General features: G+C 39.7%; 1 protein-coding gene across 2 annotated transcripts in view; it reads left to right on the top strand.

The window, feature by feature from the left end:
- Positions 1 to 20039, top strand: part of SHANK2 (SH3 and multiple ankyrin repeat domains 2) — a 339001-nt gene that overhangs the window by 279063 nt on the left and 39899 nt on the right. The window contains exons 18-20 of one of the 2 annotated variants that reach the window (XM_068945428.1): positions 12689 to 12824; positions 15188 to 15268; positions 18435 to 18455. In XM_068945428.1, coding sequence (XP_068801529.1) covers positions 12689 to 12824; positions 15188 to 15268; positions 18435 to 18455 — 238 coding nt within the window. The remainder of the gene's footprint in view (positions 1 to 12688; positions 12825 to 15187; positions 15269 to 18434; positions 18456 to 20039) is intronic. The other variant, XM_068945429.1, reaches the window with a different exon arrangement.

Raw genomic sequence — 20039 nt, 5'->3', positions numbered from 1 at the left:
CTGAATAAGATAGGTTGGCTTACATTTCTTGTCCCTATTTAAAGTTTTTATTATGTATCTCTTACTTCCTTGCAGCGCACATCTCTGAAGAACAAAATAATTGTCTACATCTTTCATTTTAAGACATAAATGTTTTACTATATTTTCTTCTAGGCTTCTATGGCAAATGCCGTCATATACCGCCTAAACTAACTGTTTTATGAGTTTTAACAACGTGGTGAACGGCCTCCGAAAAAACATACAAGTGATTCTGAGTTTAAGGGAGACTGTTACTAAAACTAACATGACTTTAAGAAAGGGTAATCTCTATATGCTCCAAGATTTGGCTTTTCTACATAAAGAAATATACATGAGCAATACTTTTTTTTATTGTTGTTGGTGCAGATGCATTTTCTGGAAAGTGACTGTATGTGGGAGGAGGAAACACAGATTATCTGTACTTGATGACAACACATTCTGTCAATATATCGGTGTAATCTGTGTAAAGGTCTTAACTGAAAATCATCGGAGCATACAGAACTGGGCATTTTCTGTTACATGTATAATGTTCAGTTTTGAATTGTGTTACTTGACATGTGTGCTTACCTAATGAAAAAGTGTATTGGACTGTGTTATTAATATTCATAGAGAGACCTATATTTTGATACGTATCTTGGAATTCTCTGCATAAAGGCCTTTAATGTAAGTAAGCACGGTGTTAAAAATAGAAGGGCTCAGCCTGCTCTCTTCTAGCTATTGTAAATACTTACCAAGTGGTTCATTCAGAATTCAAATAAAGATCTATTGTCTTCTCTGTGCCTGCATAATTCCAGTCCGTTCCTCCTTTTTGAAAAGGGTATATTTTTAGGTTTGAACATAGCCTCCGGTTTTTATCTAGTGTTAGGCTGGGAATTGTTTAATTGGGTCTGAAGCATTTAATCGCTTCACAGGTCAGAGCGTGGCAGCTGAACGCCGTTCTCAGGGTGTGATCTCGCAAGCACTTAGGAGAGCGGCGATGCCGCCTTGCGCTTCCTCCGCCGCTCGCGCCTGGCCCCGGCCGCCCTCTCGGCGGCGCGGGTGAAGCTGCTCCGCGCGCCAGCTCCGGGAGCAGGCCTGGGCGCCGCGGGAAGGAAGTGACTCCTGCTCTGCATGCGGCCCTGCAAAGAGGTGTCGCGGAGGGGCGCCGCGTGGGCTTCTGCTAGTACTGCTCGCCAAACTCCGGCCTCCGAGGGCTAGAGGAGGGTTTCCTTTTTCTTCTTTTAGTGAAACGTGACATTAGGGATAAAGGTTGCTGTGGAACCGGATCTTTTCAGCTCACCCCCTCGCAGCTGCCCCATTGCCCGGTCCAGCTGCGTTTCCGCAGCACGCTGGCGTCCAGGACCAACCTCCCAGCAGAAGCTGCCCTTGGACAACCGTTCCTGCCGCGGCGCCGCCGACTGCTAGCCCCGACAACGCGCCACATCAAAATTATCCCCTCCTCCCCCCACCCCCTGGTCCTTTTTTTGGACCCCAGAAGGGTCTACAAAGCATCGTAGTGACTCAGCTGAGGGCATGGCAGACTGGTGTGGGGGCGGGAGGTCAGCGGGGGAGCGTGGCGGGGCGGGGGGTTAAACTTGCTTTCCCACCACCGAACTGCAGCCTCAAAGTGCAGCTGGGGTTGTGTTTACTCTCCCCTGGCAAAAGGGTTAATTCTTGACCTCAGAACAAACCTCAGAAGAGGTGGCTGGCTGGGGATACGTCAGAGGAATGAGGTGAAAGCAGCTCCTGCTTGCAGCGGTTAAACAGTTTTAGACTTCCGTGCCTGCTTCCTTCTGTGAAGGACAGACGTGCTAGAGGTGTTTCATTAGCGTATAGGTGACCTCCAGTTTGCTCGTGTTGGTACTCAGAGCAGTACACAGCTGGCTGCCTCACGTAAGTTATAGGATATAGAGCAACCAGGAACAAGTTAAATATAAGATGCGTGCTTATAAAGTGAATGTTAAGATACTCTCTGTTGCGCTTCTAACTGCACCCTGGTTTTACTGAATTTTGAGTTGGAGCAGGTTTTTAAAAGGCATGAGAATTTGCAAAAAGTATTTAGCTTTGTATCTTCATGTAATTTGTTTTGCGCAAAAGCAAACATCAGAACGCAGACAAGCTATCAGGTACTAATGGAACTCAGATGTAAGTATTAAGTGTCCGCTGAAAACACCAAAGGAATAGCAAATCTGGCCATCGCCATCCTAAGGAATGCTGAGAGCCAGCCACACACAACGTTTGGCTCTGGCGTGCTCCAGAGGTATCAGGGCAGAAGACAAGGAAGAAAAGAAAGATTCAGTAGAGAAAAGGGTGGAATCTCGGCCTGTGCCCAGGCTCCATTTCTAGCTGTGGACCGCTGAAGCGTGTTCCCAGGCATAAACCTCCTGTCTGGCAACCGTTCTTTGGATGCAGAAATTTAGAAGGCAGAACGTTATTGCCCTTTGTCCTAAAATGCATACTCTGACCTCCTGTGTAACATAAGAAAGTCCCATCTCGCCACAAAAGGACCTGTTTCTGTCTTTATTCTTTCATTTTCAAGGCATACCAGAGAGACAGCTGTTGAAGGAAAGCAGTAGCACATAGGCTTTCTCACAGCGGTGCCTGCACATGCCATTTCTTCTTAGGCCCAATTCATGTATTAGATTTTCCCATCAGGCCAGATTCTGACTTCTCCACATTGTGGTCAGTTTTTCAGCCAGCTTCACGGCTCCAGTGAGGTGACTGAGGAAATATCCACATGCACCCAGAAGCCAGGAAGACTCCTTCAGCCTGACGTTCTCAGTCAAATCCATCCATCTGTTGGTTAGGAAGACAGTCACTAAACTTAACTCTTGTACTGGCCTGCTTCAGAAACCCACTGAACTTTTTTTTGTCAGGCTTTGACATTCCTAAGCCATTAAATAGTAAATATAAGTCACGTTCGTTAAAATACCAAGTATAGGTCACCTCATGCTGCCTTATACCTGTTAAGTGTAATGCTATTCTGAAGAGTTCTCAGAAATGAAAAACTTTTCAGGTGTGTGTGTGAGAGCAAAACAGATGCGCACAAGTCACTTGCTTTTCTTCCAAGACAAGTTATCACTTCAGAAACTGCCATCTCACACACCTGAAAGCCATTGGACAAATTCATCGTAAGCGTAATTTAATTGATTGCAGTACCTTGCAGTTCAATCAACTGCAATAAAGTTAATTGAGCCTCTCCTAAGAAATGTAACTCAAGCCAAATGATTCAAAATAGTAACAGTTACTGATTAATGGAGACGATTATTTTTAATAGGGATGGGTCCAGGTAATTGAGTGATGCTTAGATGTTCTGCACAGCATAGCCTCGTGAGAACAGTAGCTACTTACTGTCAACAGCTTTCAGTTTGAGTATAGGTACACAAAAAGCAAAATTTTAGATTAAGTGCTAGTTTTGTGTGAGCTCTTTCTCCAGTGCAGTTCCACCTGTCAATCCATGGCATGGGTAATAGATAAACAGCAACCTTCAACTCTCTTGCTCTTCTTATAGTATATCCTTTCAGCGCTGACCCCAAACATATTATGCCAGTGAGTTCTGCGCAGCAACAATACTATTGTTTTGTGTCACTGGGCAGTGCTTTTAATGGGACAAAATAAGAGCCTATTGAGAAGTCATTTTGATACGTTATTCTATTAATTTTTCTAGTAAGCATGGATTATTAATGAGTGCTCTCATTTAAAGTAAGCTGGGGAATAAGAAAAGCTCCTTTAAAATGTTCAATTGTGTTATGTTTTTATGCTGTATTGTTGGCATATGTTCATACGTGCTCATTTGAGAAAAATTCACAGCTCTTAAGGAAGAAGGCCGATGCTTTAACAGTTTTTAAGCAAGGTTAAATCAAATGCTAAGTATTTATTGTCACTGTTGTGAGTTTTATTTTGTTGCTGAACTTGAAGTCCCATTGCCAGTGTTGAAGTAGCTCTCTGACGTACTCAAAAAATGTCTGTGCTCACGGTCAATGACGGTGGCGAAGAGAGTAATGTAGTAGGTGATAAGAAGGAAATGTTTGTGCCTTCCTTTTCAGGGAGGTCAGGCACTGACATGAGTGCGGTGTAAGTAAGGTGAAATACAAGCGAACAAAAGTTGGTCCTTATAAACTACCTTGACTGAAGTTAGGCACATACAAATAGCTGGCTGGCTTTTGGACCATCCAGGTTTTAGGCTCGTTGTTATAACAGATGATTAAAAACACTTGCTTAGCCTTGCAAAAGGGGTGCTCAGACAGGCCGTTGCTGCCAGCCATCTACGGACAGAACGCACGGATGGTGGAGAGCAGAGTTATTTAGGCTATTGGCAGTTTGGCACAGGAAAAAGCAATGGGTATAAACTAGCCACAGGTAGACCTGGGATGGAAATTAGAGAAACGGTCCTTGAAAGAGGTTCTGAGCCTAACAGGAATAACGGGGAGAAGAAGCTGAAGTAGTTACAAGAAGATGTAGCTTGGTTAAACGTTAAGGAACGTTAAGGAACAAATTATGTGATGCAGTTGCCATGGCGACAAAGGAGTCTGGCGTTTACGATCTGAGCGTTCTCTGCATTCCCATGCTTCTAACAGAAATAGATGTTCCTCAGCTCGGCTGAAGATTTGCAGTCCTGGCACTGTACTTTGGGATGAAGACATGCCGGCTAAAGCCTTCCTCACTAGCTTCAGTGAATCACAGTAGCTCACCTTTCTCTGGGCAGGGACCACATTCACGCTGCTGTTTAGAAAGCAAGTTTTACCCCTGCTCTTCCAGGAAAAGTCTGGTGCCTGGCTGGAGCAGCCCTGCAGATCCTGGGTTTCACCAGGGAGACCGCCCCTGCGCCTGTCCTACCCTTGCTGAGAGTAGGCAGCAGGCAGCACACCTTCCCCTGCCACGAGACCTGCAAGAGCAAAGGCACAAGGTTCTCCCGTTTGCATCCTGAGGCTGCGATGACAGGATGAAATACGAAAGCCCAAGACACGATGTCACTATAGGTTATTTTTCTTTAGATGTCTTGTACCTTGTGTGTGTTTACCAGAGTATTTAAGCTTCTGTAAAGAGAAGTATATTGTGGTAATGCTCCTAATGAATTTGATGCTTTTCCTGTAACCTGTATGCACATCTTTTTCTGAAAGGCTGTAGGTACTTCACTAGGATACGTGTTTTTGTTTGTTTAGGGTTTTTTAGGACAAAACCCCATAGAATCACAGAATAGCGGAGTTTGGAAGGGACCTCTGGAAATCATCTAGCCTGACTCCCTGCCCTGAGCGGGCTCAGCTGGAGCAGGTTGCTGAGGGCCTTGTCCAGTCAGGTTCTGAATATCTCCAAGGATGGAGACTGTACAACCTCTCCGGGCAACCTGTTCCAGTGCTCAACCGCCCTCCCAGTGAAAAGTGTTTTCTCACATTCAGATGGAATTTCCTGCATTTCAGTTTGTGCCTGTTGCCTCTTGTCCAATCTCTAAGAAGAGTCTGACTCCCTCTTCTTTACAGCCTCCCGTGCATTAAAGCCACCAATCCGGGCAAACCTATGAGCAAGTGGATTAGATTCAAAAATCTATTTAAAGCAAGATTTCAGTTGTCATTTCCTTGGGCTTGTTTTGTTGGCTCTGTAAAACTTATTTCTATTACAAAAAAATTGTTGATAGCGCCTTCACAGGTTGACGGAGTACATGGAAACTTAGAATCATCTTTTGCATTAAGTTAGATTAAATGAGATATGTTCACGTATTAATAACATTCAAAGATGTTTATGTTGGAGATCAGCACGTCAAGAAACTTATTTACTGGTATCAGGTACTTTTCCGGAATGTTCTAGAGGCTGTTCAAGGGCTATTTCAGGACTTGTTCAAATAAATTAACGGTTGAGCCAATGGACTGAAGCCATCTGCTCTGTTTGTTTAAGTTTCTACAATGTGATGTGAATAATTGGGTTTCCGGATACAAATTCATGAATTAATTTCCATTGTGATGCTGATTTATATACGATATTATTACTTTCTATTTTAATCTAAGGCACAGATTAAACTCGTGTGCCAACTCGTTGAAGTAATGAATCTTGAAATTGTCTGAGGTTTAATGAATATTACAGGTACTTAAAATACCATATCAATCCTAAACACTGGATTTGGACCTTTTGACTTTGCTTGTCATTTGCATCTCCAGGCTCTTATCAGGAAATGTACTTGTTCAGTGCTTTCCTGTAATACTCAGGGAAAAATATGCTGACTACAGAATTTGTTAAAATTTGCTTCATGCAGAAACTTTCCTGTGTAGGCTATTCGCCCTAGTGCTGTGAACGTGCCTGTTGATGATACTGGTTACAGCACCGGTGACAGAAAACAAGAAAAACTTCCCTGGGGAAAAAGCCCTCAGCATTCCAGGATGACTTCAGGGTTTTCAAACATGAAGCAAATAATAGAATTTCAGGCACTAAATATGCTTGCAGAGCGCAAATTTTGGACGTGTTCTGAGGTTGTGCTCAGTATTGTTTCAGCCCACCATTAAGTGCTTAAGAGCAGCCCAGCCATAGGCCACAAGACCAGTTGCTGGTTTTCGGTAAGTAAAACAGTCTTATAGCTGAATCGTGGATTGGCACTGGAAATGTAATGAGTGAGTGGATATCTTCCCAAGGATTGTTTAGGTAGGTCACTGTGTCTCACTTTTTAGGCTATAGAATAAGAATACTTCACAGATGGTAAATTCATACTGATTTGTGAGGTGCTCAAACAACGTCATGTGCACAATAATGTAGTAGTTTGAAATGCAAAGGTGTTTTCCGAGCCTACAGAATTATTTGCGTGCTATTTGCTAGTACAAATTGTAATTGGGTTAGCGTTTGTGAGGTGTTTACAAAAATGGTGAATTTTTTAAAAGTATGTAGGCAGGGGTTTGTAAGTATGTGTAACAGGTTTGGGGGTTTCTCGGTTAGTTTAAAGGATGGGAAGAGCTTCTGAGAAGTTTATTCTGAGAAAATGTGTATTCACAACTGCAAGGTGGATATCTTCACCGCTGCACCGATGCAATGACTGTCATGAGCAAAGTGACTGAGTTTTGTCTCTTTAATTACTGTTGAAAATGATTGACTCTACAGTTTTCACCGAGAGAATGTGTAGATAATGGAAGGGATTAGGCTGCTGCATGATACATTGAAGAAATTAAGATTTTTTTTTTTATTAATAGAACAAAATCTGTAAAGGTCTCTTTCTCTGGTAGCATTTTTTTCTTTTGCACCTTCCTACGGGAAGGCTGCTATGGTGAATATGTTCCAGCTCATGCATCTGCTATCCTACAATGTGCAGGTTATCTTATTTTATTTTGCAACCCATTGCATGGTTATACATTCCAGAACAAAGCCCTTTTTTCTGGCCCAGCCTGGTATCCAGAAAATCTACCCCCACATCTGTAGGGGACCCTTTAAGGCATTGTTTTCCAGAAAATCCACATTTTACAATAACTGTATTTGTTCTTTCCTGTGCTAATTATGCCATGCGTGTAAACCAAATGCATATATTTACACTGTGAAGAGTTTGTTTACAATGAAAGGTTGTATGGTGCTGGGGTGCGATGAAAAAATGGGGATCCGGTGGTAGCTTATGTGTGGAGTGATGTTCTTTGAAGAACAATACACTGTTTTGTTTTCTTAAAGAAGTAGAAGTACACATTTTTAGTTTGTGTGTGTGTAAGTTTAATCTTCGGGAAAGTCCTGAACAAACTTCAAGGTAATTCTCTCTCTAATCTTGCCTCTAAAGTAAGTACTATACTGCCCTGTAGGCAGTATAAGTGATTATTTAGTGCTGTGTGAATATGATGATTATAAATGAAGTAACCAGTTTATGATTATCTGTGCCTCTTATTAGCATCTCTCTGGCTATGCTGACATGGATCTAACTGTGGTCCTCTCTCTTACTACATCATATTTAAGCTCGTTGTTGCTTTGGGGATTATCTAGGATGCCTTTGTTGTCAAGAGAGACCAGGAGGAAAGATAACTGCTTCTCCACCTTTATGCTTTTATCGTTCATCTCGCTTTAACTACTACTTCTGCCTTCCGTCTTTGCTTCTGTGGGTGTCCCATCCTTTTCTAAGCTACTTCCATTTCATAGGCTGTTGTCATTCTCAGTCCTATGCGCTTGTCTCCAACGTTAGCAAGACTGTAAATTTACCTGAACAGGAGCATCCTTTTCTTCGTAAAGTTCAGAAGAAATCTGTGGAGTTACGGATGTCATGGGTGTTCATGTATCATCATTTGTTTATAGGACTCTTGCATGTAAGAGATGTTTCATACAGAAAAAGCTTAATTACTTGATTGATATTTTCTTCTTAGAAACCACTCTGTTTTCATATCATTACCTGTTATTGAAGTATCTATTCTTGGGGGTTTGTGGGTTTTAGATATTGCTATGCGTGATTCTTCAATAAGATAAAGTTGGTGTGACGGACCTGAATATTGAAAATAATGAAATTTATGATGGTCAGTTGTCTTTGACCCTGGTTCACTCCACAGTTTTGAATTGTCTATTGAGAAAATGCCCATGTTGGAGAGAGAACTCTTTATCCTTGGTGCTCAAAGCTCTTAGTGCAAGAGGAACATTATCGTTGATCACAGTCTCAGTTTTGTAGTTTTAAGAAGTCGCAAGCCCGGACTGTGAAAGACGTCGAATGCAAGCTTTAAAGCGCTGAATGGTTTCCAGCATTCTCTGATAGGTTACTGGAGGGAGAAGAGGACGTCTGCTGCGCTCACAGGGATCTGGGGCGGTGAGGGGATACAGTGCCTGCCCTGTGCCTGGAGAATCAAACATTTCTTCCTCAAATACGTTGCGTTGCTGTAGGAGCTGTGAAATGACAGCTGTGTGAATTACTGAGGCCAGGTTCCCAGCTAGGAGAAAGGAATGGAACCTCCTAACTCTGCGGAGGTGACAGCAAGTGTTACTCGCTGTCCTGTGTGAAAATCCAGTGCCTTCAAGGTATCCAGAAGTGCCTGGATGAACCACTTGTGATTGTGTACTGCCAATTGCAGCTGTAGACCAGGGTGCCCATCTCTCTTCTAAATGCTGACCACCAGCATGAGCATTGCTTTGTTTGCATTTATTTTCTGTTAGTGCATTTATCTGTAAGCTAACTGGTAGTGGCACAGTCACTTGGGTGGAGGCAAGGCAGCACTATCTCTTACCTGCTGTTGTTGACTCTGAGATGGTGACATCGGATCCATTTCATTGAGCGGTTCACGTAGGGTCGTGTTACGTGAGGTACACGAAAAACAGTGTTGTAAGTTGTGTGGCTGATATTATTTCAAGACATTGAAATGCAGTGTATTACTACTAGGAAATTTCTTTATCTGGAAAAATGATCCACTACAAATTTTTCTCCTCTCTATCCCCAGCTTGCTCTGAAGTCGTGTCGTGGTTCTTCCGTCTAGTAACATTGTATAGCTCTAAAAAGCCTATGTGTGTTGAGTATACAAGGTGGAAAGAAATGCTGAGACATTTAAGTGAAAAATCCTAGTATACACAAAATTGTTGTATGTTCTTCCTTTTGAGCACTGCATAAATATTTTATACATACCCCCAAAATAACTTCCACTTGAGACAGCTCTGCTTTAGATTATTTTTAAGGACATAGGGTCTAGGAGATCGTATTCTCTCTCAAACTGCTCAGTAGCTTCTGAGCCCACTGGCCAGTTTTAACGTACAGGTGCCAGAGTCTGAGTTTCAGGATTACAACGTTCTGAAGCTATTGTCCGAGTTGAGTGTGTGTAGAGAAGAGTTGTTCAGATTAATGGCTGTCCCAAGGGAAAGCCTTCAGCATAAGCTTGAAAGAAGCCGTTTTCTTCACATTTGTCTTGCTGGATGACTAGTTGGCATTGATGTAGCATGGAACCAGCCACAGCACATGCCTGTTTCTATAATCCATTTCTATATTCTTGCCTATTTATGAAAGACACGGGAAAGCTGAAAGCTCTGTGAAGGAAAGTTCTGGGGAAGTGTGGAAGGAAAGGAGGAACCTAAGGTTTTGCAGGGAAATATCACAGAAAACATGCGGAAGGAGTTGTTATTGAAGTAGAGGAAGAGAGGGAGAAATTTGTGCCTTCAGACTGACTTTGCTAGTTTAACTCTATGAAATATCTTTCTAAACACTTTGCAACTAAAAGCAGGAATATTTGTATAGTATTTCAAAGAACATGGTCGCATTCGATACCAGTATTGTTAAAGGGCTCGGCACAGGTAAAATAGATATCATAAGTATTTTATTGATTATCATCATATTATTCATACCCGAAAGAGTGTTGCACAGTAACGTCAGACTAAAACTACCAGACAAGGCTCCAGAACTCTGATGTGGTACTATTTAACACGCATTTCTGCAGTCATTTTGCTGAAGTGTAAAAGATTGAAGAAGACTAAGAGAAATAGAGAATCTGTCACTGAAATCCTAGCTCCTTAAAAGCTTCTGTTATCATCATTTCTGTATAATCATGCTGCAGTTTTACACACTGAGGTGCTAAAGAGTTTGATAAAGATGAGGTGCCACTTGGCTGATTTCATGATTCTTTTATTAACAAATATTTCTGTAAACTCTTTAAGTCAAATACTCTTCAGGTCTCCTATCAATATTTTTATTTTTGTAATAGAAATCTTTTTGGTACCAGCCTTGTAACTGTGTCTTTTAAACAAAACTGCTATAAACACTCAGTTAGAGGTTCTGTCTCTGAGATGATTTTAAAAAAACGTGTCATATATATTTGCTCTTGCTCTAAATGTTAAATATCATCATTGCACATAACGATGCGAACAGATGGTATGCTGCATAAGCTGTTTATCATTTTATGCATTTATCACTTTAGTAAAGTGTACATGTGTTTGATTAATATTAACTGTTGATTCATTTGGAGGTCTCCATTTATTTTTTGGAAAACATTAGGGGATATATTCTAATCCATACTGACTTCAACCCTTAAGATTTAACTCCAGTAAAAATGTAGTAGATGCAATCGGTAGTTTTTATTTGGATACTTTTTCCCTATGGAAAAGCGTTACCTTGTTGAGGTTTTAATACTGGCAAAAATTTAGGAAGCAAAATGATAATTCTCTTTGCTAAAATGTTTTAGACCAATTAAGTGTACGTGCTATTGGTCCACCTAAATAAATATCACGTGTTGGAATGACATACCCGACGCTAAGAAGGTACAAAATGAAACAGCAAGAGTCCTATAAAAACCTACTTTTTTTTATATCCTCCACCTCCAGAATGAGAGAACTTCATATTTGCCTGCTCAACAGGTCTGGATGTTCAGCATGTGTTAATGTGTTACACCTACGTCATTTTATGTGAAACTAAAAAAGCGTCTTAAAAGGCATCTCAGACATAGCACATGGATGGTGCTTTGAAACATTTGACTGCAGCGGTGTATTGAAAATACTGTTTTCCAAAAAGTAATTTCATCATAATATATATTGTCTCACATAAAGCCTGAAAAAAGTCAAGATTTTCCTTCGATACAGTGGATGAAAAAATGATTTCCAGTTGGAATGAATCTCCTTGTGCTTGTTGTTTTGCTAAATAGCAATAATATTTAATGAGAGATCTTGCTCTAAACTGTAAATTCTTTAAGAGTGTGAGATGCCGTGCCTGTCAGAATAAATAGAGGAGGGTAAAAACACTTACTTTGAAAATGACTGTTCATTTTGGAAGGCACAGAATGATCTCAGTGCAATGTAACTGAGTCAGAACTTGAATTTTGGATAAAGATCAAATTCCCAACATGTAATCTGGCAGTATCTCTTCTTCACTGATTCTAATTCCTTAATGTCTTTTATATTCAAATAATGCATGCAGCACTTCAGTCTTATATACAGCTATTGTTTAGATTTCAAATAACAATCAGTAACTCCTTACATCTTGAATAAATAAATTACTTCTATCCACGTTGTTAGTTACAGATGTTATTAATATCACTTTCTTTTATGCCTATGAAATAATATTACGGAAAGAGGCATACAGCAGAGAAGATGATGTAGCACTGGGAATTACCAGCAGAGAGAGATGCATTTTAAAGTGTAACGTTACAGTACTAAACATTGGCATGACCGTAATAGCTGATCAGGGTTTCATGTAGTTAACTCATCTTTTTCCGTGAAGATTTTCCTCGACCACTGTCCAGAAAAACGCAGAAGGGAAATGTGGGGAAGCGAGGGGAGGAGTGCCTAAAATAAAAGAATGCCTCTTGAACACAGAGTTCATTTCAAGAGTGACAATGCTAGTTCCTGGGTGATCTGAAAAAAACCAAAAAACTTCTAAATATCTCATCAATTATATTAAGGAAAAGAATACACATAAACATTTGTGGATAGTGCAGTGGTGAATAATGACTATAATTTAAGAAAGTATTTTTACTGTGTGAATTACAGAATTGTAGCGCACTCATTGTAGGAAATAAATAATACGTAAAGGGAAAGATTTGGTTGAACTCATTCAGTGTTTCTTTTAAACTAGCAATTATAAGGAAATAAGATATGTATTTCATGAAGAGCTAGCTTTTCTTTCCTGTTATCATGTCAGCTCTCTGCTGTTTCTAAAAAATATATTTTTATTAAAAGACAGTAAACAGAAATTCTGCAGTTTCCTGTTCTTTCCAACTTCTGCTTTTAAAAGTGAAAGACTATAATTTTTCTGAATTTTGAGCTGAAAGCATCTTTTCTTTCTTTACAGGTTAATAATGAGAATGTGGTGAAAGTTGGACACAGGCAGGTGGTGAACATGATTCGACAAGGGGGCAATCACCTAGTTCTTAAGGTTGTCACAGTAACCAGGAATCTTGATCCAGATGACACAGCTAGAAAGAAAGGTACTTTTTTCTCTTTTCGTAACAGAGTCATTTTGCTGTTGCTCCACAGAAAGCAGGGTATGGACAGTAAGTTGCCTGATTTATAACTTACGATTTACGAATTGCCCTTGTTAATTTGCAGTACTCTTTGGTTACTTAGTTTAGAGTAACTTGCCTCTGTGGACTTAGGCATAAATATGTGACAAGAAGGGTAACAGGCTCTTGCTGTGTTTACTGTCAAATTCTGTCTGTGGATCTTTATGCAGCGATGTTTGAAGTTCTTACAGCCAAACTTTTTGACACAAGTGTCTTGCAGTAGGGAGAAAAATCACAAAGTATCTTTTGTTAATGAAAATTATATGCAGAGGGATGGGATTTTCAAATGTACTTGAGATGGGGTGAGTTTGACTCCTCTTGAAGTCTCTGAGAACTTAAAATTTTGCAAAACAAATGTTTTAGAAAGGACATCTGTGAAAACAAGAAAAGTAAGCAAAATAACTAGACTAAAGTTCTGGTAGAAAAGCATTATATTTCAGTGAGCAAATCCCTGTACCTGGATTGAAAGCAGAGGGTTTTTTCCAGCCAGGGAAAATCCCCTCCTCCTGCTGTTAGTAGAAAGGATGCACAGCTTTTTTCCTGCCATGTGGCCCCTAGTAAGAAAGCAGCTACTCCAAGAAAATCTAGCGTAGCATCACGTGTCACAAAGGCTTTGAGAAAGAATTGTCTGGGTACAAACAGGGAAATGTTTTTTCCCAATTTAAAAGACTAGGCTTTTTTTGCATTACCTTAATGGAGTTGATGACCTGTATAACAAGACTGGACTGCTCCCTTAAGAATTGCAGTATAGTTTTCCCCACCAACCCCTCCCCACCAAAAAAACTTCATGCAAAAAATACTTCCAAAAATGCATTTTGAACTGTTTCCTTCGTCTTAGGTGCCCCAGGTTTGCTCAGTTAAAAGGTCCTCTGAGAAGTCATTAGTTCCTCATATTCCTCATAGTTATCATTAAGCAGAAAAGATGGCTGCTACTCACTAATTTTCAATACAGCAGCATCACATTTTTGAAGATTCCTGTTCCTCCTGCCAGATGCTCCATGTTAATCACAGTCACCTGGTTCCTGAACACAAGACAGGCCAGAAACTGGCACGCGAGGGCTCCCTCTTTGTCCATGAGTAAAACTCTCTGTCTACACTGCAAGAGTTCTTGGCGTCTACTGCTTAAAAAAAAAAGAGAAAGAGAAAGAAAAAAATCTTCGAGTAAATCATATCCAAAGATGGTCTTGCATTATTTTTAGTTTGATAGAAATTACTGTTTACACATTCTAAGCAAACCTTTCACCTCTGTTGTTTGGTATGTGTCATGCTGGCTTTACATAAAGGAACTTTTGTATGCAACTCAAAGGGAAGGATCAAGTGCGTCTTTAAAAACAAGCACTCGGTCTTTGTCATCTTTCTAGAGCCCTCTATTATTGATAATGTGTGATTTGCCAAAAACATTCACTTTTGAAATCTTCTGCCTTTTTGGTGCAAATTTGTAGCTGTTCTTATTTCCTGTCAGCTGCCATTTTAGCTTGGGAATTGTATGGAGGGATTTTGTTGCCTTCAGTCTCCTTCATGGTGATGGCAAGCGTCAGATAGCCGTGCCTGTTTACCAGTTTGTGTGGTTTCCTTGACAAATATGTTGTCGCTTGTCTTGTTGGGCAAGGACAGAACTCAAACTGGAGTTAATAAATGTGGGACCCATGTGGCTCTGTAGGTGGCACTGAACCCGAGTTATATTTTTGCCTTTTCATGACGTGCATTCAAGCCTCTGTAAGTAGATGATGGAGCCTAACAGAGAAAGAGTGATGCTGACCTAGTGGATAAAGTTGCTATGGGGTTGTCCATCTCTTTCCTCCATCACTCTTTCTTTCTCATCCTCAAATTAGTTTGCCAACGCATTTTCTAAGTGGTGTATTCTGATGCATATTATTGACCGAAATGCATCAGAATCCTTAATTCTCAGCAGAGGCTTAGCTGGTCTCCAAGAGGTTTTGAGCTAGGTACGCTTCTTAGAAGGAGAGGCATATCTGCTGTGAGGTGTTTTCTCTAGAAAGTCTTTTTCCTACTGAAAAACAGAAGTGCAGAATGATTTAGCTTTATATGTTTCTATGTATCCTGTTACATAAAAGCTCACTGATGTGTCAAACAACCTACACTAAAAGTAGAATGGTGCAGAAATTCAACACGTGAAAAGCATCTGAGATTTTTTCTCTGCATGTATGTATTTAATATTACCGTAGTGTGATGTATTTTTTTGAGCAAATATGAAAATGTGTTTGTGAATAGATAGCGTTTGAGATGTATGCTTACTTATATTTTATATCCTTCTATTTAATGCAAAGCCCCACCACCTCCTAAGCGAGCTCCAACCACTGCATTGACGTTGCGGTCTAAGTCAATGACCTCAGAGCTTGAAGAGCTTGGTAAGAAAGTATTTTTTGACAAGCATGCTGGGATAATGGAAATGTAAAAATGTAAATATATGTTAAATTGATTAAAAGGAACTGCTCTGTGTACAACAAATAGAACAGAAAAGGTTTTAAGAATGCTGCATCTTTGGAGAGTTCAAATATGCATGATTTGCATGAGTAATTTTTTTTTAAAACTTGTGCCTTAACTGCTATGCAAGAGAATGTTTATACACTTTTGTGCATCATCAAAGTTTGGCACATCTACTAAAAAGTAATGCCGTATCATATTTTATTAGCTTTGCTTTCTAAATTTTCAGTTCATCTAATATTGTTTTATTTTAAATTTCTGTGGCCTCTCATTAGTGGATAAAGGTAAGCTGCCAGAAGCTGTTGTTAAAAAGCTGACAGTGTTAAAGCAGCTTCGGCTTCAACTTGTTTTCCTTAGACTCTCTGATCTGAAAAAGTGCATATTATGATATCACTTTGACTTCTGTGCATGATATAAGCATAATTCTTCTCACTATTGGTAATAAAAAAATATTGAACGTTCAAGTTTTTTTTTTGCTAATTTTAAGAAACGTGATTATAGATTCCTTTGTGTGGATCATCTGCATTCTAGAGTTTTGATTTATTTTATAGAAGTAAGGGAAGTAATAGTTCTTTTCGGTGCTAATATTTTAGGTCATTAAAAAACAGTATTTCTGCAGCTAGACTAACAAATATGTTACAAATGGGACTGTATATGCAAAGACAAAAAAACAGTGCATATTTATATATGGCTATTCCACTAGAATAGTGTGTTTAGTAAGTGATATTGAGTATAAAAACAAACCGCATCCCTCATTGCAGAATAATACGGTCTGTCATACAACAAAACTCTTTTTTCCATGACTGTAATCCTACACTGATTTAAATACGTATATTCTGCAATCATTTTTATTTTTGACATAGACTCGTATGAAGGCCAACTGGAAAGAATCAAAGCCTTGTGGATAAATAGCCACTTTTTTCCCTTAGACATCAATGTTTTCTGGGGCAGATGGACCCCATCCATCCTTTAGTGACTCAAACGCATGCAGCTGCAGTGGGAGTTCTGACCAAGGAAGGGGTGCTGACCTGGTTACTGTCTTCTGTATGCTCTTAACAACCACAGGAAGACCAAAATAAAGCATTCTGATTATTTAGATCTAACAGATCTTCTCCTAAAATTAGATTATTTTGTGCCATGAACTAGAGGAGACTGGCTAAAGGTTTCCACAGTTTATGAATGCTCCATATTTTTCTTTCAGGATTAGAATGTAGAATTTTCTCCCTTGCCCCATTTTTTGGTTTGGGGTGTTTTGATTTGTTTTCCTTTCATGGCATGTTAAGAGTCTTGGTGGTTTATCAGCAAACAGTCCTAAGGGGTCCAGGGAGAGGGAAAAATTTAGGCACCTTTTTTTCCCCTTCATTATCCCATTCTGCAAGTCCCTGAGGAATATTCTTGCATTTCTCTTATTTTTCAATCTTACATAGTAGACACCATTCTTCAAGCAGGTGAAGAATGCTCTTTTCTAGGGAAACACTCTTTTCTAGGGAAAAACAGCTTAATAATAGCAAAGCCAGCTCTGCAATGAACAACATTGTAGCTTGGCTTACTCTCCCCCTTGTTCATTGTATAGTACCTGGTCTGCTATTTGTTCTCATCGGCTCTCAGGAACCATTCATTGCAGCTCTTCTGACTAGCAGCCATGGGACGTCCTTGAAAGCACATTCCTCCTCCTTATCTTTATCCAGATGGGGCAAATGTTACCATGGCAAGACTTTACTGAACTGAAGAATAGTACTGAAGCCTGCTCCAGAAGCATATGTCCTCTAATAAAGCTGTAGTAATACTAGAGCATGGCAGAAATTGTTCTTCTTCCTAAACACGCCTGTAAACACCAGTTCCACGATACTCTGAACATTTGCCACCCTAGCAAACAATATGAATACTGTTACAGATAACACCTGTGGTGTACCTATTTTAATACTTATCATGTGAAGGGACTACTGTCAGAAGGAACAACAATTCTTAAATTGCACAACAATTGAGCAGGCTTCCAGAGAGAAAATTTTCTCACTATCAAAAGTTGTCTTTTGACATAAAACACAGATTGTGTGTGTGCGCATATATATATACATACAGTTTATATATCTATATATGTATATGTGTATATATTGGACATCTGTATAAACTATGAGAACACCCACACTTTTTATATCTGTTAAACTATTTTATTTAATCAATATGCATTTGTTTCATTTTTTTTATATATATATATCTGTATAAGATAAATAGGAGGTGTGTATAGATGAACACTGTGGATGTTCTCATTGATATATGTGTAATCTTTTCTGAATTGAAGAAGTTCATAGTCTCAACAATGTCTCGTGGCAAAGAATACCACAGGCTAATCATGTGCTGTGTGCAAATGTATTTCCTTTTTATTGGTTCTAAATGTGATGCTTTTTAATTTTATTGAATGTCCCTTGTTACGTAGGATAAGGAAAAGATAAACAGAAGTCCCCTATTTGCTTTCTCTTTGAGTATATATTTTTGTTATTTCTCCTAGCTGAGTTAAATAATACCAGTTTTTAAAAAAGTTACACATCTTGCAGTCTTTCCAGTCACTTCTTTTGCCTGGCTCTGAACTGTATTTGTGCTTTTATTGACATACTTTTAGCTACTCTGTTCTCCATAATGTTGAGTGCTATATCAGACCATCTTAGCCATTCTCTTTCAAATGAGTTAACACAAAATATGGCAAATAATGTGTTAACAACTCCTTTCCACTTCGATCTGCAAAGGTATGAAATTGCCCTACCATCCTAAGCCATTTCATTGCCCTAGGATCAATAAGTTGCCCAAATTACTACATTTTAAAATGAATTTAGAAGTAAATTGTATATGTCTCTCATATCTGCAGTGGAGCAATTTCCTGTAGTCAAGGTATAAACCCTGATAAACTGGGCTTAGGCCAAGCTGTTTATCTATACAGTGATTGAGTAGATGAGTGCATAGTACAGGTTAGTAGCGAGAGAGTGACTTCTTAGAGATGGAAGAAAAATGTTTGTGTTCAAAATAACAGGCAAGGATTTAGCATTAAAAAATTACCTTCAGAATTGATTCACAGTTCATTCCCTTTCTATTTCCAAGCTTCAGTACGGAAGAAGAAGGGTAAGGGGAAGCATTTTGTCTCTTGTTTAACCTGTTTCTCACCTTTCCATAGTGAAGGATAATAACATAATTGTAAATGTTGGCATATGGTCCAGTTTATTTTATGGTGTCAAATGTACATTAGTTATTGTATATGTTTTTTAGTTACTTAGTTAATCAATTGCAAACACACTAAGAGCTAAAGCAGAGGACTATATTTGAAAATATTCCTCCCATTTCTTCCTTTTGTCTCCTTTCCTTCATCTTACCTTTCTTCCCTTCTTTGTATCCAACTCTTTCGAAAACCCTTTCATATCATCTCCTCGCAGTTACTGTGCTAACTGGCGGCCACGGAGACTATGTGGCAAGTAACATAGCCTCAGTGTAGTCCTACGTTAGTGATTCGCTTGTCTTTTTAACGGCCAGACGTTACTCACATAACCACACTGTCTCTGTCTCAGGAAATAGGGAATCTTGCACACAACACCTTGAATTTTTGCCCTGGAGAAATGCTGCTCTGCACAATTTTAAGATTTCAATATAACATCTTCCACACTGTCCCGTATGCATGGAAAGCCCTCCCTGGACTGATTCATAAGGTCACTACCTTCTTGAAATCTCTCCTTAAGACCCACATCCACCGTGATCCCTATTAACTTATCATCCAAGTAATGATGGCTAGGTGGAGGGGCAGATAGAAATAGTTATGCTGTTCTAGTAGTTTTTGTAAGTGTAACTGTATATACATGTATATGAATTTTGTTTGTGTTTAGCTGTATTTTCTCCATACTCTTGTATGTCATTTTGCTTTCTTAGATTGTAAGCTCTCTTGAGCAGGGCCTGTGTCGCTGTACACGTTTTCATGGCGTCTAGCCCAAGGACGAGCCTCAAACCCCACTGGGGCCTGGGTGAGAGCCAGCAGAACGGTTTACGTCCCGCTCATAGAAGTTGTTGAGCGTCACTGAAAGGAAAGCTAGGTTGTAGGCAGTGGCTTCTCTCAGCAGTGAAGATTTTGGTTGCATCTTTTTAGTGTAAAACGGGACAGATTAGTTATTTTCTCCTCTTTATTTTTCTCTTCTTTCCTGACCTCATTTCAGGTCACTAACAGAGGTTGCAGCTAGTGGTATTTTTTCTCCATTCAGAGACTATGACAGAATAAACCCCTTTGCTAGTGGTATTCTTCTGAGAAATATGTTTTGGCAGCATATCACAAGTGTTTGCACTGCTTTTGTAGAGGTTTCTGTCAACCAACCAGAGAGTTTTCTGGGTTATAGGTGAGCGAGGCGTTACAAGGAAAATACGGTTTTCGTGATTTTGTTTGACTGGTTTTGTTGGTTGTCTTTTGGGGGGCAGGTTCTAGTTGGGTGGGAGGATAGAAGAAGGGAAGAGCCTAGGCTAGTACTTTTCTCTTCAGGATAGAAGATTTAACGTGATATTTGTGTCAAAATAGTACAGATGGGCAGTAAAATCTTCAGGTCATTAAAAAAACTCACAGCAGTGCGGCCTGGGCAGCATTATTATTTTACTGTAGTTTCGTAGCACAAATTACTAAAATGTAAACTGTATTTCATGTATGCCACTGACTTTCTCTGGTTACTGCAGTTG

This window comes from Struthio camelus, chromosome 5 (assembly GCF_040807025.1).
Source record: "Struthio camelus isolate bStrCam1 chromosome 5, bStrCam1.hap1, whole genome shotgun sequence".
Lineage (NCBI taxonomy): Eukaryota > Metazoa > Chordata > Aves > Struthioniformes > Struthionidae > Struthio > Struthio camelus.
Note: the sequence above shows the minus strand (reverse complement) of the source record. Positions and strands in the feature narration are given on the sequence as shown.